The 14,814-nt window shown below is 45.0% G+C and overlaps 1 protein-coding gene across 6 annotated transcripts in view; it reads left to right on the forward strand.

The window, feature by feature from the left end:
* The window catches only part of LOC135913649 (calcium-activated chloride channel regulator 1-like), a 248,513-nt gene that overhangs the window by 185,653 nt on the left and 48,046 nt on the right, over nucleotides 1–14,814 (forward strand). For all 6 annotated transcript variants that reach the window (XM_070541096.1, XM_070541095.1, XM_070541094.1 and 3 more), the window contains 2 exons: nucleotides 9,112–9,420; nucleotides 11,825–12,043. In XM_070541096.1, the coding sequence (XP_070397197.1) occupies nucleotides 9,112–9,420; nucleotides 11,825–12,043 (528 nt within the window). The remainder of the gene's footprint in view (nucleotides 1–9,111; nucleotides 9,421–11,824; nucleotides 12,044–14,814) is intronic.

Below are 14,814 nucleotides of genomic sequence, written 5' to 3' on the forward strand. Positions count from 1 at the left end.
AGCCCGAAAATTAGATCATGAGGGCAACTGGTCAGAAGGGTGAACAGGACTCGGACTTGGCGACGAGCAATTCCTAAGCGAGCAGTGCAGATACCCCTGACGACAACAGTGGCGCCATTGATGACGCGCACGTCTCGAGTGATGGCAGACGTGAGAACTTTTTTGATGCGACGACATAGGTCAGCGCTCATTATGGAAACTGAGGCTCAACTATCAATAATGCCGTCAACGGAACACCATCTAAGTCTACTTCAATTTGGTTCGTGTTGGTGAGGAGCGTCAACGGAGGATTTGGACAGGACGAACGCGATGCAGCAGTGTCTTCAAGAGCTGCATGGCCTAGTTTTCCGGCCATTAAGTTGGCGAGGAAAAGCGGTGAGGTTGGGGTGACGGGAGGCGATTGCGTTGAGGCGACGGCGATCGCACGGAGGAGCGGCTGTCAGGGGCATCCGAAGTGGTGTAGAGACGGTGAGGTGAATAGCGGCGAGCGTCAGCGCATGGGCGAGGAGCAGGGAACGAGCTCGAGTACGGCGGTATCCAGGTGGTGCGGCAGGGGCAGGATACATGACCAACGCCGTGGCAGCGGAAGCAGATCGGTTTGTCGTCTGGGGTTTGCTATTCAGCAGGATTGCGTGGCCTCGGAGGTAAATACTGCTCATTTTGGGGTGTGGACATGGTAATGGGTGTCGAATCAATTCGGGAGACAGTGCAGGTGGTAGGGATGCCAAGGTTTGCAATCTTTTCCGCACACCTGCTTGAGTAATGGAAATAGTGGGAGCCGCTTCGTCTAGGGTACGTCATGGGGTCATGGATGAAGGAGACCGGAGTCATCGCTTCAATCTCACGGCGAATGATACATGTGACGTTCTCTTGAAATCGTCGTCTGGCGGTAAGAGCGGAGCAAGAGGACGTGGCAGGGGTGTTTGGGAACCGGAAAAAATCGGGACTACGCGGCGGCTTTTGGCTACCTTGAAGCGGTGGAATTTTTTGACGATGGCGTCGACGGTAGAAACGTCGTTATAGACGAGCAAATTTAAGGTGTCGTCCGCTATGCATATTAGGAGATGGCCTACCTTGTCAACCTCGGTCATGTGCTCGTCGACTTTCCGCAAAGCGCGAGCACTTCCTATATGTAGGAGACATACGATTTGGTCGACGACTGGACACGAGCAGCAAGCTCGTTTCACGCAACTTGTCAGTGACCTGACGGGTTGCCAAACAGATTGCGAAGGTGCTCTTCGATGTCCGAATTGGAGAGCCCTGCCTCATGAGTGTGAAACGAGACACGCGGTGCCCCATAGAGATAAAAAAATCACATTGGCAACCATGATGGTGTGGTCTCAGTGGTGGCTTTGGCTAACACGCTCGTACTACTGAGCCAGTCATCGATGTCAACGTAATTTCGGGTGGAGAATGTCACAGGATCCCGGAGACTAGGGACCGTAACGCGCGTTATGGTTGGCACCACAGGTGTAGATGGTGAAGGGGTGGTTCCATCCGAAGCCGTGGCTGAGAAGACGACGGTGCGGCCGCTTCGGAGCTCTGTGGCAGGGACGGGGGACGTTCCACCTCCACCACAATATTACGCGAAGGACGGGTCAGTAAGACCAGCGATTATTTACAGGTTATATTTACAAGAACGGTTGCAGCGCTCGAGCCGAGCCCAGTTCGCTCTTCCTCCTCATTTCTCGAGTGATGGCGCCCACGCGCCTCATTCAAACAGTCAAATACCACACGCCTGTAGACATAATATTAGCTTGAAATTTCGCCCAATCATAGTGATGAAATACCATTATTTTTTTCATCTATTGGTTTTACCATGGGAGATATGTTGAAATACGGACCCAGGTGGTCGCTTAAGCCCGGTAAGCGTGAAGGAGAGGTAACTATGTCAGGATGAGAGCATAAGGTTACGTCAAGGAGGTTAGCAGCGTTTTATGAGAGCCTAATTGGTTCTAATAACATTTGTGTTAGGGAAAACACAGAGCAAAGATGAAGAAAGTTGTTTGTTAGTAAAGAAAATGGGTAACAATGCAGAGGTTCAGTTGCCCAGCATATCTTGGCGAAGTTGAAATCCTGCAGTCATATATTGGGGTTGGGAGGATGCCGCGAAGTAAGGGTGTTAAGCACATCGTGCAGCTCAGCGGTGAAAGTGGATGGGTAGGATGGAGCGCGGTAGCAAACAACGATCGTAATTTTACTGGAACGGATATCAACGCACGCGTACACAGCTTCCAGGTTGCAGTGAACCTGGACTTGATGACATTGCAGGGACTTTGAAATAGCGAGTAGTACGCCTCCCCCTTTCGCAGCAGTGCGATCGCAACGGTAGATACGAAATCAAGACAAGTCGAAGATTTCACTATCTTGCACAAGAGGCTGTAGCCACGCTCCCGTCAATGCAATCATATCACCACTACGGCTACCGATGAGCGATACAAGTTCGTCGTGTTTGCGAAACACACTTCTAGCGTTTGCAACGAGCACGGAGGCTTGTGGTGTTAAGGATACGCCATTGCCCTTCGCGCATTGCTATGTATTAGGATGATGACGCAGATTGCCATGTAGGCTTCCGTGATCTGGAAAACCAGTTTTAACTCCCTTAACACTGTCACTTGTTGGTTCATACATGAAAGATCGTTTATCAATGAAAACCTTGTTAAAATTGGGTTTAGGTGAGGGGGAATTAGGCTGGTTTTTACCAAATTTGCGAAGCTTTTTTCGAGCGAGCCTCCTCACAGGCGAGAAGTACTCAGATACTGAAATGGTACTACCTTTAAGCTGGCTGCGCGACGAAAATGTGCTCTCCTTAATTTTAAAGTTTCATAGCTTCCTTAAAACCAGACGACAATTCGTTTTTGAAAAGTCCCGATTCGATGCGCCCGTTCAACTGAGTTCAGTGGTAATGCATTTCTCATCGCTGTCGACAAGGCATCCATAGTTTTCAGTTAAATTTGCCACCATGACACATCGCAATCGAGTATGCCGTAAAAAACCAAGTTATTCCGTCTTGATCTGTCTTCGAAGTCGTCTAAGCGCGATACTCTGGTGCCCGGCTGCTTTTTCAACAGGTCAACACTTTCTTGAATTTTGGTGAAATTACAGCAAAATATGTGTAGTGCTTCAGATTTATTTTCTAGTGATTCAAGACGGCGTAAAATATTGGTTTGCTTGCCTTCAATTAGGTCTTGGCTGGTTTTCACATGCTTCATATCTGATTTCAACATGAAGTGAGCTTTAGTAAGCTCGACTGTCGTCTTCTTTATGTCTTTAAGGATTTATAAGACGCTACTCATCTGATCACGCGGTGATTCGGGAAGACTACTCGAGACAGTCATCTTGCGCTGACCTCTGCGCCCTTGAAGGCCCCGGGTTTTTCTCAACATCACGGAATTGCAACAACTGCGCCACGTCGAGCCAATCACGCATAGTAGCCTATAAGACAAGTGAGCATGGGAGTAGCAAAAGTGAGCGATTGTCACTCCGTTTAGCATGCAGGGTGAAATTGTTACGCACCTGTGGAGCAACGAATAGTTGCGCATGAGGCATAGTGCAATGAGTGCTACACGCATGCCCAGTGAATAAGTAGCAACTCAGCAAGCGTCTTTTGAAGGGGCTGGGAAAGGGCGGTAAATCAGCCGGTGACGTTGTGCCAGAAACGATGCGGTGTCCTTCTAGCGGTACATCCTTATACGTATATTGAATTTTTTCGCGATGTTTTCTGTATATGTGCAGTGAACTTTGTTTCTATTGACACTCTTCTGCCGTTTATCAAGCTGCATCTTCGCATTTCTATATTCCATTGTATCTTTACATTTCTAATGCACTACGGCGATTAAAATGAAAGTGATCCAACCCACCCCGCGCAATTATGGTCTGTTACTTATAAGCGAGGTATGCTGCTAGCACACAAGCATCTCTCATTTACAAAAGTGACATGCAGTCGTAAGGAATAATGATCTTTATTGCTCTCATGCACTGAATTGAACATAATTACGTGACCTAATCGACGCCCAAAAAGTTGGGCAGCGCGGTGTAGTGATGTGTTCGACACATGAAGGTACCTCCCGAAAAGAAATTAGAAGCCGTATGGCTGCCTTTTACGTTTTACATTGCATTTAATTGGTCACTGTGAAGGGTGGAAGCAAACGGTTCGAGCAAGGACGTTAAAGTTGCAAATACATTGGCAAGACCGGGCTAAAGCCACCATGCGATTACTCCCAACACTATTTCAAAGGTTCATTAGCTGATTAGACAAGAGCCGAGCATAAGCATCAATGAATTGGCAGAGCGTGTGAACATCAGTCACAGTTCGGTTCACACCATATATTTATGAATATCTCGGTGATTGGCTCTTGTGTGCGCAGTGGATACCCAAGATTTTTAACCACCGCCAGAAGACGGAGACGTTCGGCGCTGCCCTGACCCGTCTGATCCGGTATCACAATGAGCGTGATGACTTGTGATCTGCAATTGTCACCGAGATTGTGCCAATATTACGAGCCTGGAACACCATGGCAAAGCTTACAGTGAAACATTCGAATTCACCACCCCCAAAGAAAGCGATGGCCGCCATTTCCTCCTGAAAGGGACCACTACCGATCGAACTGGCTAAACCTGGAGAGTCTATGAATTGTTCCTGGTATTCTTAAATGCCTGATCGGCTGCATGGGGCAATGAAGAACAAACGACGGGGAAAATTGACGAATGGATTCATCTTGCTCCAGAACAATGCCCATCCTCACATCGCTGGTGTGGTTCACACAAAACTGCAAAGTTCAAGTTGGAAACGCAGTAACGTCTGCCATAACGCACATACCTGTGTCCCTGGGACTTCAGCATTTTGGGGCAGTTGAAGAAACAGCTGAAGGGAACCTGATTCGTGCCGGACGATGGTGTGAAAGGGTCAGGTACAGACTTATTAGGCAGCAACCCAAGGAGTTTTAGCAGACGGGAATCACGCTTCACATTATTTAGTGGAACAAATGTATAACTTTTGTCATTTGTCTAACAATTGTCTAACAAATGTCTAAATAAAGCACACGATTTGTTAGCGATTCGCGTCGGCTGACTTTCATTTGCTTCGCCTTCGTATATATTGCACAACTACTGCTTTTTATATATTCTGTCATTTGAGACTATAATTTCGGTGGAGTTACAATACACGGCCGCTCACAGCGCCTGCGCAATAAATTCGAAAAAAGGATAGCGTCATTCAGATTTTTTCTCTGGTCATTGCATATGTACAAAAATATAAATAAAGTTCTTGAATGATAGTTTCATTTAAAATATTTGACCTTGTTTATTTCATGGCCCTTACATTTTTTGTATCAGCAGCATGCACTGCTACGCTGGTTTCGAAACAATATGTTTCAACAGTTGGTGTGATATTTGTTTTTCTTATTAAGTAGACAAAACAACATAGAAGCATTGATATCATTTATTTCGGGTACAATTTTGGGGACATACAAGTATATGGTTTTATAACAAAATACGTGTTTTACTTGTCTTTACAGTGCGTAGCTTTCAAGAATTTGTTTGCAGCATCTTTGGCAATGACAATGCAGTTAACGTTTATGTATTTGATCCAGCAATGAATTCTATAAGGAGGAGGCCAAGCTGGAACGTGAGCCCCCTCAAACCCCCCCCCCCCCTCTAACGACATCTTTAGCAACGCCACTGATGAAGGAGTAGTTGGATCGTTTGTATATCCTAACCTTTCATCTCAGTGCTTTCTATTGAGCGTGACGGTCAATGACGCCTTCAGTTGTCTGTGTAGATGCTGGACCATCCCACTACTCTGTGGGTGGTAAGCCGTGGTGTTATGAAGGCGCGCGCCCAGCAGTCCCACCAGGGCTCAAAAGAAAGGTGCTTTGGAATTACCGGCCTCGGTCAGTAGTTATGTGCACAGCGCAACCGAACCACAGTGCCCACTTGGCACCAAATGCTTCCGCCACTGTTTCGCCCTTGACGTCTTGTAGAGGTCTCGCCTCAGGCCACCCCAAACACTAGCTGACACACATAAGGAGGTACTTGAAAACTTGGTAGGGCGGAAGAGATCCCACCACCTCTAAACGCACGTGATTGCAACGGCTCTATTATGGTCGAAACGGCTGTGCCGCTGAAAACATGTGCCAGGCCACTTTCACAGCATGACAGGCTTGCAGCCTATTACCCAGCTTCGAACATCGCTGTTGAACCTTGGCAAGATGAATCACTCTGCGATAAATCTGTCTTGCGGTGATGGCGAGATGGCTTAGCCCGTGCAGTGAATCGAATATAGGCCGCCGAAAGTGTAGGGGCGCAAGCAGGCTAGGAGCTGCGTGCGATGTGTCGTACATGACAAATTGTCTTGTGTAGGGAAGCGGCAACTTCACATGCTGAGGCGGCGAACCTTCTTCCCACAATTGGTGGAACTCAGGGCCGTTTTGCTGGGAAGTGGCTAGAGGTTGGAAATTCAAACCGCCAGCCGGCAAAGTGCTGATGTACGATAGTGCTTACCCTGGCCCATTTCATGTCCCAGAGATGTGGCACATGTCCGCAGAAAATTGGAAAAAAAGGAAAGTTGTTGAATCATATGTTCTGAGTACGACGAACTGTTGTTCTTTAAAACGAAGGCTAACGGCTTTAAAACGAAGGCTAACAGCTTTAAAACGAAGGCTAACGGAATGCAAATGTACAACCTTCAAGACAAAGAACAAAAATGTTTGACACCACAATAGATGGCCAACATCTCCCTCGCCAAAGACAGTGCTCTCATGCTGCTGCAGTACTGCACTCACTGAAATGGTCGACGTGTCTGCAATAAGGAGAGTGGCGCGTCGAGCAACGGATGAATCAGCAACGCTGTACTCCCCAACTGCATTTTCGCTTGCTCGAAGAACTGTTTATGCTCCTAGGACCAGTGGATTGTAGGCGGTTTCCAAGTGTCGCAAGGCAGCAGGTCGGTAAGCGGCTGAAGAACTCGCTCACAGGATGGTATGAAGTTCCTGTGAAAATTAATGAGCCCGAGAAACTCGCGCGACTTTTGGAAGGAAGTTGGACAAGGGAAGTGCTCGATTGCCCGCAGCTGTAATTCCAGTGGCTTGATGCCTTGGCGTGAAATGCGATGGCCGAGTAAATCCCAGGCTCTAATTCCGAAAATCCATTTCTTGGTCTTTAGGATCAGGCCGTGTTCATCCAGTCACGCAAATAAGAGGCGAAGGTACTCTTTGTGTTCTCCGGTTCTCAAATGTCCGCAAACTTTGCAAGTTACATCTCTGTATAATTTATTGTTCAGTGAAGTACATCTTACCTGTTAAAATTTTAAAAGGGCCCGAATATGCACAAACAAGATCTTGGCACAACAGAAAGCTGAGATTGTTGGTAAGGATTCATTATGCAAAAAAAGTAAGGCGTCAAGACAGGACACAACAGTAGAGAAGTGGACAACACTTCTCTACTCTTGTGTCCTGTCTTCACGCCTCACCCTTTTTTTCCCATAACAAGATCGTGGCATTTCGGGTAGATTGCACAGGAATTTCTTGGAGGTGTCGTTAGCTGTATGTTGTTGCGTGGTTTCTCGCTTACCAAGGTATTCTTGAAGTGACTGTGGATTGTTCGGTAGAAAACATTTTGGAACGGGAATTATTAGCTCAGCTGAAATTTTTTTCGCCTTTGTTTCTGAAGAACAGATGCTTGAAAGCATTCATTGGCTGCAGTCATAGTATCCAGGAAGAGTTGGCTTTTCGCATGCATAACTTCACAAAAAGCACACCCATTTACCAGCACATCTGTAATGGTGTAAAATTCACGGCTGTGCATATAAGCCGACCGCTCACATGTGCCTCGACTACAGTGGCATGAGCGCAAGCGCAGATCGGTTATGCGAATTTATGTCCGCCTCGACGAGCAACACTGGTTTGCCTTTGCCGACGAACGCATCCTGCAATTTGCTTGCGCGATAACACATCGCGCTTCGATCGGAATCTTTGTATCGGCTTTGAATGTCCCACCACGGAACACCGCTTACTACTGTTACTACCACGAAAATGAGCGAAAGAGCCAAATAAACGCAGTCACTTGAAAACACGCACTTTTGCTCCTGAAACATTGAAAGCAAGTGAAAGAAATTGAAAGCTCCTCGAACGCTGTTTCAGCGATAAGCGCGCTGTGCGCCCTGGCACCCGAAGCAGCTGCTCCTTTGCAGATGGAACATGCATCAGCTTTGGGTGCATCAATGTGTGCACCATTCATTGGTGTAGCGGGGAGAAGGCTAAAGACAAACTGGCTGATGAAATCCACACACTCATTGACCGTAATTGCAACATACACATCGGCAAAACGCGTTGCTATTTTGCTATTTTGCTATTTCTCGGTGAAACGCGTATTTATTGGCAAAATATGAAGTTCTGCATTACCAGATCAGCAACGGAAGAATGAGCGCTATTTATAAACCTGGTATCTATCAACTAGGCGATTCACAGCGCTGTCGTAATGAACAATGGCGACAGCAGCTTTCAAGCGTCACACTTCGAAGCTGCAAGAGATGAGACCGTGTCGTGTCAACGTTACGTACCGGAAAGCAGTGCGCATAATGGCCGCAATGCTGACAATGCGCACAAGCACACGATGGTTTAACCTTGCGCGAAGGACGGATGCGCCGTCGTCGGTACCGCGAAAGCACGATGGTGGGATGACAGCGCCAACTGCTTGGGCACGGTTCATGTTCCCGCATAATTTCTGTCGAAAATAAGGGTTGCAACCGAGAAGCGAATATTATTCATGTAATTCTGTGATTTTGTGCGTGGAAGTTCGTAATCGTTTTCACAACACTATAAACAGTGTACCGGGTTTGTGAAATTGCAAAGAATCAGCTGTGGTTAAGAACATTTGCGGGGTTTGTAAAAAATTTAGGTTCGAGTAATTTTCAGCTGCTGCTCAAAGGCACGGGATGGTATTTCGTACGCCACTGTTTGATGCTAATATTATTGCAGTAATTTCATTTGATATGCAAACATAGGAGCGGATGTGTCCATTGATTGCTCGCCACCTGCGTCTGCTCACGCCATATGAAGCGCAGAGAAGAGCTCAGTAATAAAGTTTACTTCTTGTGGTACCTATCGCTTTCAGGGGCTCATTACAACCAGTGAAACTGCAAAAGGTAATGCCACTGAACCACTGGTTTCTGGCCAGGGTTCTACGCTGCCCAATCTCTATGAATTGGCACCACAAATAGCAGCATTCAAAGAAGATGCAGAAAGATCTCACCGTAAGGCGAGAAACGAGCTCAAGAACCTAACTAAAGCTACAAAATTGGCCATCTCCCAGTCTGCTGACGGCGAGTGCTTTCCAAAGGATGGATACGATCCCAGATTGGACATTAGGAATATCTTTAAGGATCATCTCACCTGGGGCGAGCGCTCCAAGGAACCTATGTATGTAAGTACAGATTTGCAGCGTTCAACTAAGAATATTCCGAGAGGCAGCAAGAGTTTCTGCATCTATTTAATATCCTGGTTATTCTCGCCACCAAAAAGTGCGATACCGCGTATTGGAGAACTTACAGAAAGGTTTAGCTCGGAGTCATCCTCAATTGACCTATTCAAATGCACGTAAAATGCACTTTTGAAACGATTACTCGACCCATTTCACCTATCTTTATTGCATTGACGAGAGAAAGCGAAATTCCAGTCACTCTACAAAAACTCATATATATGACTTCCCATGTTTTCAATATTGGTAATATTTGGTGTCTTTAACAACAAGCGAAGCATGTTAAAAGTTAGAATTCCTAAACTGGACAGAAAACATATATCGCTATTCTGTAAATAGCGACGGTGTTCTCATAGGAAAATATCTTATATTAGCCTAATATTTACGTGAAGCGGGTAATATGCTTAGGAACGTTTTCCCAAAGCCCTACTCGCAAATTAGCGTGTAATGCAAATAGGTGGATAACACAACAATTTTGTCTGCTTTATATATATTACCCAGGTGGTCATTTAGTTCCTCTCCAAGTTTCCGTATGTTTCTTTTTTTGCTTTATTTCGCGCTTTGAAAAAACGTGTATGTAGGATGTATCGTGGATCGGAACGCTAGGTCGATAGCTATTCAGTATGGCCGACTGCTACCACCATTGGCCGACTACCACCATTGATGTTTGACAGACTACCTCATTACCCCTTGTTACTCTTAAATTTAATGCTATGTATTGTGTAATTTATGCATGCCATTTGTTCACCTTTGTATATTTTCTGGCTTTGATTACCTGTTGCTTTTTTTATCAACATTATTACTGAGTATAACGTTACTTTTATGCCTACTACATTGTCTGCCTCTGCTAACTGCATGTTTAATATGTCTAACCTTATTATTGCGCTAACTATTATTGTTACACTGCAAGAAAACTATGTATGCCCTTCCTGTTATGATCCCTGATGGGATCGACAGTATGAATAAATAAATAAATAAATAAATAAATAAATAAATAAATAAATAATACTTTCACTCTGAGCATAATATGTGACAAGCATATTAATAATAAATGAATAATCATTGATACGCAATCGAATAATCTGAGTTGCTGCAAGCCAGAGCAAAACAGATTGACTTTAGTTCTGTCCCTCTACGGGACACTTGCATATTTTTAAAATGTGGCACAACGAGGTACGCGTAGTATTTTTCGTCATTTCTTGTTGATTCTTCACAAGCACTGCCAACAGCAACACTGTTGGTCCCGAAAGTATAGCAAATAACACTAAATAAATACGTGGCTTAGGTACGTGAATCCCTAGAACACAAATATAACACCGGCACTTCGCACACTGTGGTTGGGTGGATGAGGCCCTTCCGTTCGGTGTAGCACGCATGGAAACGCTTGCACGGAACACTCCAGAAAGTCCTCTTTATTTCTCTTATTATTAAAACATTTAGGCATACTTCAGCACTGTAACGACTATTGCAGAAGTGGGTATAGATGAACGAAAAAAATGAAAGAAATACATAAAGATATAAATAAAGAGATCTATCAAGACTGGAACAAGTACAGCAAAATTAAACCTCTAAACACATTCTTGTGGTCGCTAAGTGTAGACACATTGTTATCGAGTGGCACACAATGAGTACCGCCACCTAAAGAGTTCCATAGTTGAACTGTCCTTAGAAGGAAGCTGAATTTGAAGGTGTTTGTCCTTGGAAGTATGGGGGAGGTGTTAAGTTGATGGTGAATTCGAGTTGACAATTCCTTAGCAAACATTGAGAAGGTGTTTGCCAGATGATAGCAAGGATTGACAATACAGTGTAACATTTCTAAAGAATGGGTACCCAATGTTGTCCTCTGCATTACACAGTGCCCACGGCATTGTTCTTGAGCCGTCGCCAGAACTAGGAATTCACATCTTCCGGAATGACTAGATTGCGTCACTCACGTGAATAAATAAGTCGATCGCCTACTATTACGTAAGCAAACAACTTCGCAAAAAAACTAAGGCACAGCAACCATTTTTAGGGGAACGCACAAGTTTATCATATAATAAGAGAATTGTGCCTTGAAAACTTACTTCTTTCCGAACAAATATTTTTTTAATTAGGTACCCCTCACATCATCTGTTACCAGTGCACTTTTATAATAGAAATGTTTTATCGCATGTGTTTGTCCTTTATAGTATTGTGGCTCGCTTGCTGGCATCACCAATCCCTTTGTACAGAGGTGGCTGTAGCATGTGCTCCTTTCAAACCAATCTGTTGAGCGGCTTTTAGCCACCAACTTTTCCACCTATTTGACAAATAGATCTGTTTTCATCGCACTGTGCAATAAGTGAACAAGCATTTCTTCATTTCGCAGATTATGTACATAACGAAAGGCTTCAACGGAACTGTCCAAGAAACATTTATTCTTGATGAAGGCCTGGGAAACAACACGGTTGTTACAATCATCCGTCACCCTGCTGAAAATTACTCCCTCATGGCCTGGCTGGTGGATCCCACAGGAAAGAGGTGTCAGAATTGTGAGGAAGTGGAGAACGGCAGGGAAAAATCACTAACCATACCAAGCCCGGCCACGGTATGACTTAATCCTTAGAAACCAGGATTTATAGAATATGCGGATTACTCTTGTTCGACCATTTTTTTTCACCAGCCACTTCTCATCATCTACCAATCATGAAAATACTGTAGATGCAGTTCTGTAGATGCAGAACTGAATGAGTTTTTTACACTTGCTGGAAGAGGACCGACAGAAGTTTCAATGCCCCAGTCCGCGTTCGAGTAGCATTTCAGTTTAAACATCTCTCTTTAAAAGTCTGTCCTAAACTGTGCTCCTAATTTGTTTAGTATCTCTATCACTGTTTTGCCTGCCTTCTATTTCTTTATTACTCTCTCTCTCTCATACACACCGCTTAGTCATCATCATCATCTGCGGGGCTACGCCCACTGCTAGGCAAAGATCTTCCCATACTTCTCCAACTACCCCGGTCATGTGCTAATTGTGGCCATGTTGTCCCTGCAAACTTCTTAGCCTCATCCGCCCAACTAACTGTCTGCCACCGCCTGCTTCATTTCTCTTCTCTTGGAATCCAGTCCGTAACCCTTAATGACAACCGGCTATCGTGCCTCCTCATTACACGCCATGCCCATGCCCATTTCTTTTTCTTGATTCGCACTGAGATGTAGTTAACTCGCGCTTGTTCCCTCACCCAGTCTCCTCTCTTCATATCCTCTTAAAGTTACACCCATCATTCTTCTTTCTATAGCTCGTTGTGTCGTCCTCAATTTAAGTAGGACCATTTTCGTAATCCTCCCGGTTGCTGCACTGTACGTGAGTACTAGTAAGACACAGCTGTTGTACACTTTTCTCTTGAGAGATAATGGCAACGTGCTGTTTATGATCTGAGAATGCCTGCCAAATGCACCCCAGCCAATTTTTATTCTTCTGATTATTTCAGTCTCATGATCCGGATACACGGTCACTATCTGCCCTAAGTAGATGTATTCCCTTACCACTTCAAGTGCCTCGTTAGTTATCGTTAACTGCTCTCCTATTCAGGCACTGTTGAACATTAGTTTTTTTGCAGAATAAGGTCAGTGAGCATCCTATGGAATCGTTACCCTAAGTTACTAAGCAAGGAAATATCATCAGCGAGTCGCAAAATACTAAAGGATTCTCCATTACTTATTACCCGAATTCTTTTCAATCCAGGTCTCTGAATACCTCTTCTAACCACGCTGTGAATAGCAATGGAGGGATCGTATCTCCCTGTCTGACGTCGTCCTTTTGGGATTTTGTTGCTTTCTTTATGCAGGACTACGGTGGCTGTGGAGCCACTATAGATATCTTTCAGCGTTTTTACATATGGCACATCTACGCCCTTATTCCTTAATGCCTGCATGACTATTGAAGTTCCGACTGATTAAAACGCTTTCTCGTAATCAATGAAAGCTATATATAAGGGTTGGTTATATTCCGGACATTTCTCTTTCACGAGATTGCTAGTTTGATTATGGTCTATGATTGAGTAGTCTTTACGAAATCCTCCCTGGCCTTTTTGTTGACAGAAGTCCAAAGTGTTCCTGATTGTATTTGCGATTACCTCAGTAAATACTTTGTAGGCAACGGAAGCTGATCGGTCTATGATTTTTCAAGTCTTTATCGTCTGCTTTCTTATGGATTACGATTATTTTGGCGTCTTTCAAGGATTCTGGTACGCTCGAGATCATGCGGCGTTGCGTGTACAGGGTGGCCAGTTTTTCTTGACCAATCTGCTCACCGTCCTTCAACAAATCTGCTGATACCTGATCCTCTCCAACTGTCTTCACCCTTTCAATAGCTCCTAAGGCTCTGTTTATTTCTTCCTTCGTCACTCATGGGGATGTCAAATTCCTCTACACTAATCTCTCTTTCATTATCGTCGTCTGTGCCACTGATACTGTATAAACCTTTATAGAACTGTTCAGCCACTTGAACTATCTTATCCATGTTAGTAATAATATTGCTGGCTTTGTATCTTACCGCACACATCGGATCCTTGCCCATTCCTAGTTTCTTCTTCACTGCTTTTAGACTTTCTCCGTTCCTGAGAGAATGCTCAATTCTATCCGTATTATGCTTCCTTATGTCAGCTATTTTACGCTTGTCGATTAACTGGGAAATCTCTGTCAATTCTATTCCAGCTCTAGGGTTAGAGGGTTTCATGCATTGGCGATTCTCGTTTAGCGCATAAATGCTGTATTTATGAAATACTGTACGACATGAACTGCTTGGTATGGTTCGAGGCACACTAAATTTGGCTCTCACACTTGGTAACGGGCAAATCGCAGCATTACAACTCGTTAGAGTCTGCCAGGTTTGAAAATGATAAAAAAATTACTTGATTACAATAACTGTAGCGAAGACGAGGTAGGCCATAGCGGGCCATCTGCTCTAGCGCTTTCTAGTGGTTCAATATCTCCAGCGCTTTGTTCGGGAAACCCTACATGTACTGAAAGTCCATGCCATGGTCTGACGATCAGCACAACCGCTGTCGGCTAATCAACACCTTTAGAAGTAGTCGAGTTTGTTTCGGCCTACAATGTAAATCCTCGAACATCGATTCCATGCCCTACGCTCAACCATGCCTGAAGACGCATCCCAGCCAGCACCTCCACAGTCGCTCATGTGCTGCGATGTGGCTCGCCAGAAAGACCCTGCCATATTCAGTGGAGCGCACGACACCAACGTCGAGAACTGGCTTGCGACATCTGCTAGGGTAAGCGCCCACAAGAAATAGGACGATCCCGCCAAGATGAGCAACGTGCTCTTCCATCTCGCGGGTGTCGCCAGTCTCCAGTACAACAACC

This window comes from Dermacentor albipictus, chromosome 6, assembly GCF_038994185.2.
Source record: "Dermacentor albipictus isolate Rhodes 1998 colony chromosome 6, USDA_Dalb.pri_finalv2, whole genome shotgun sequence".
NCBI classification, from domain to species: domain Eukaryota; kingdom Metazoa; phylum Arthropoda; class Arachnida; order Ixodida; family Ixodidae; genus Dermacentor; species Dermacentor albipictus.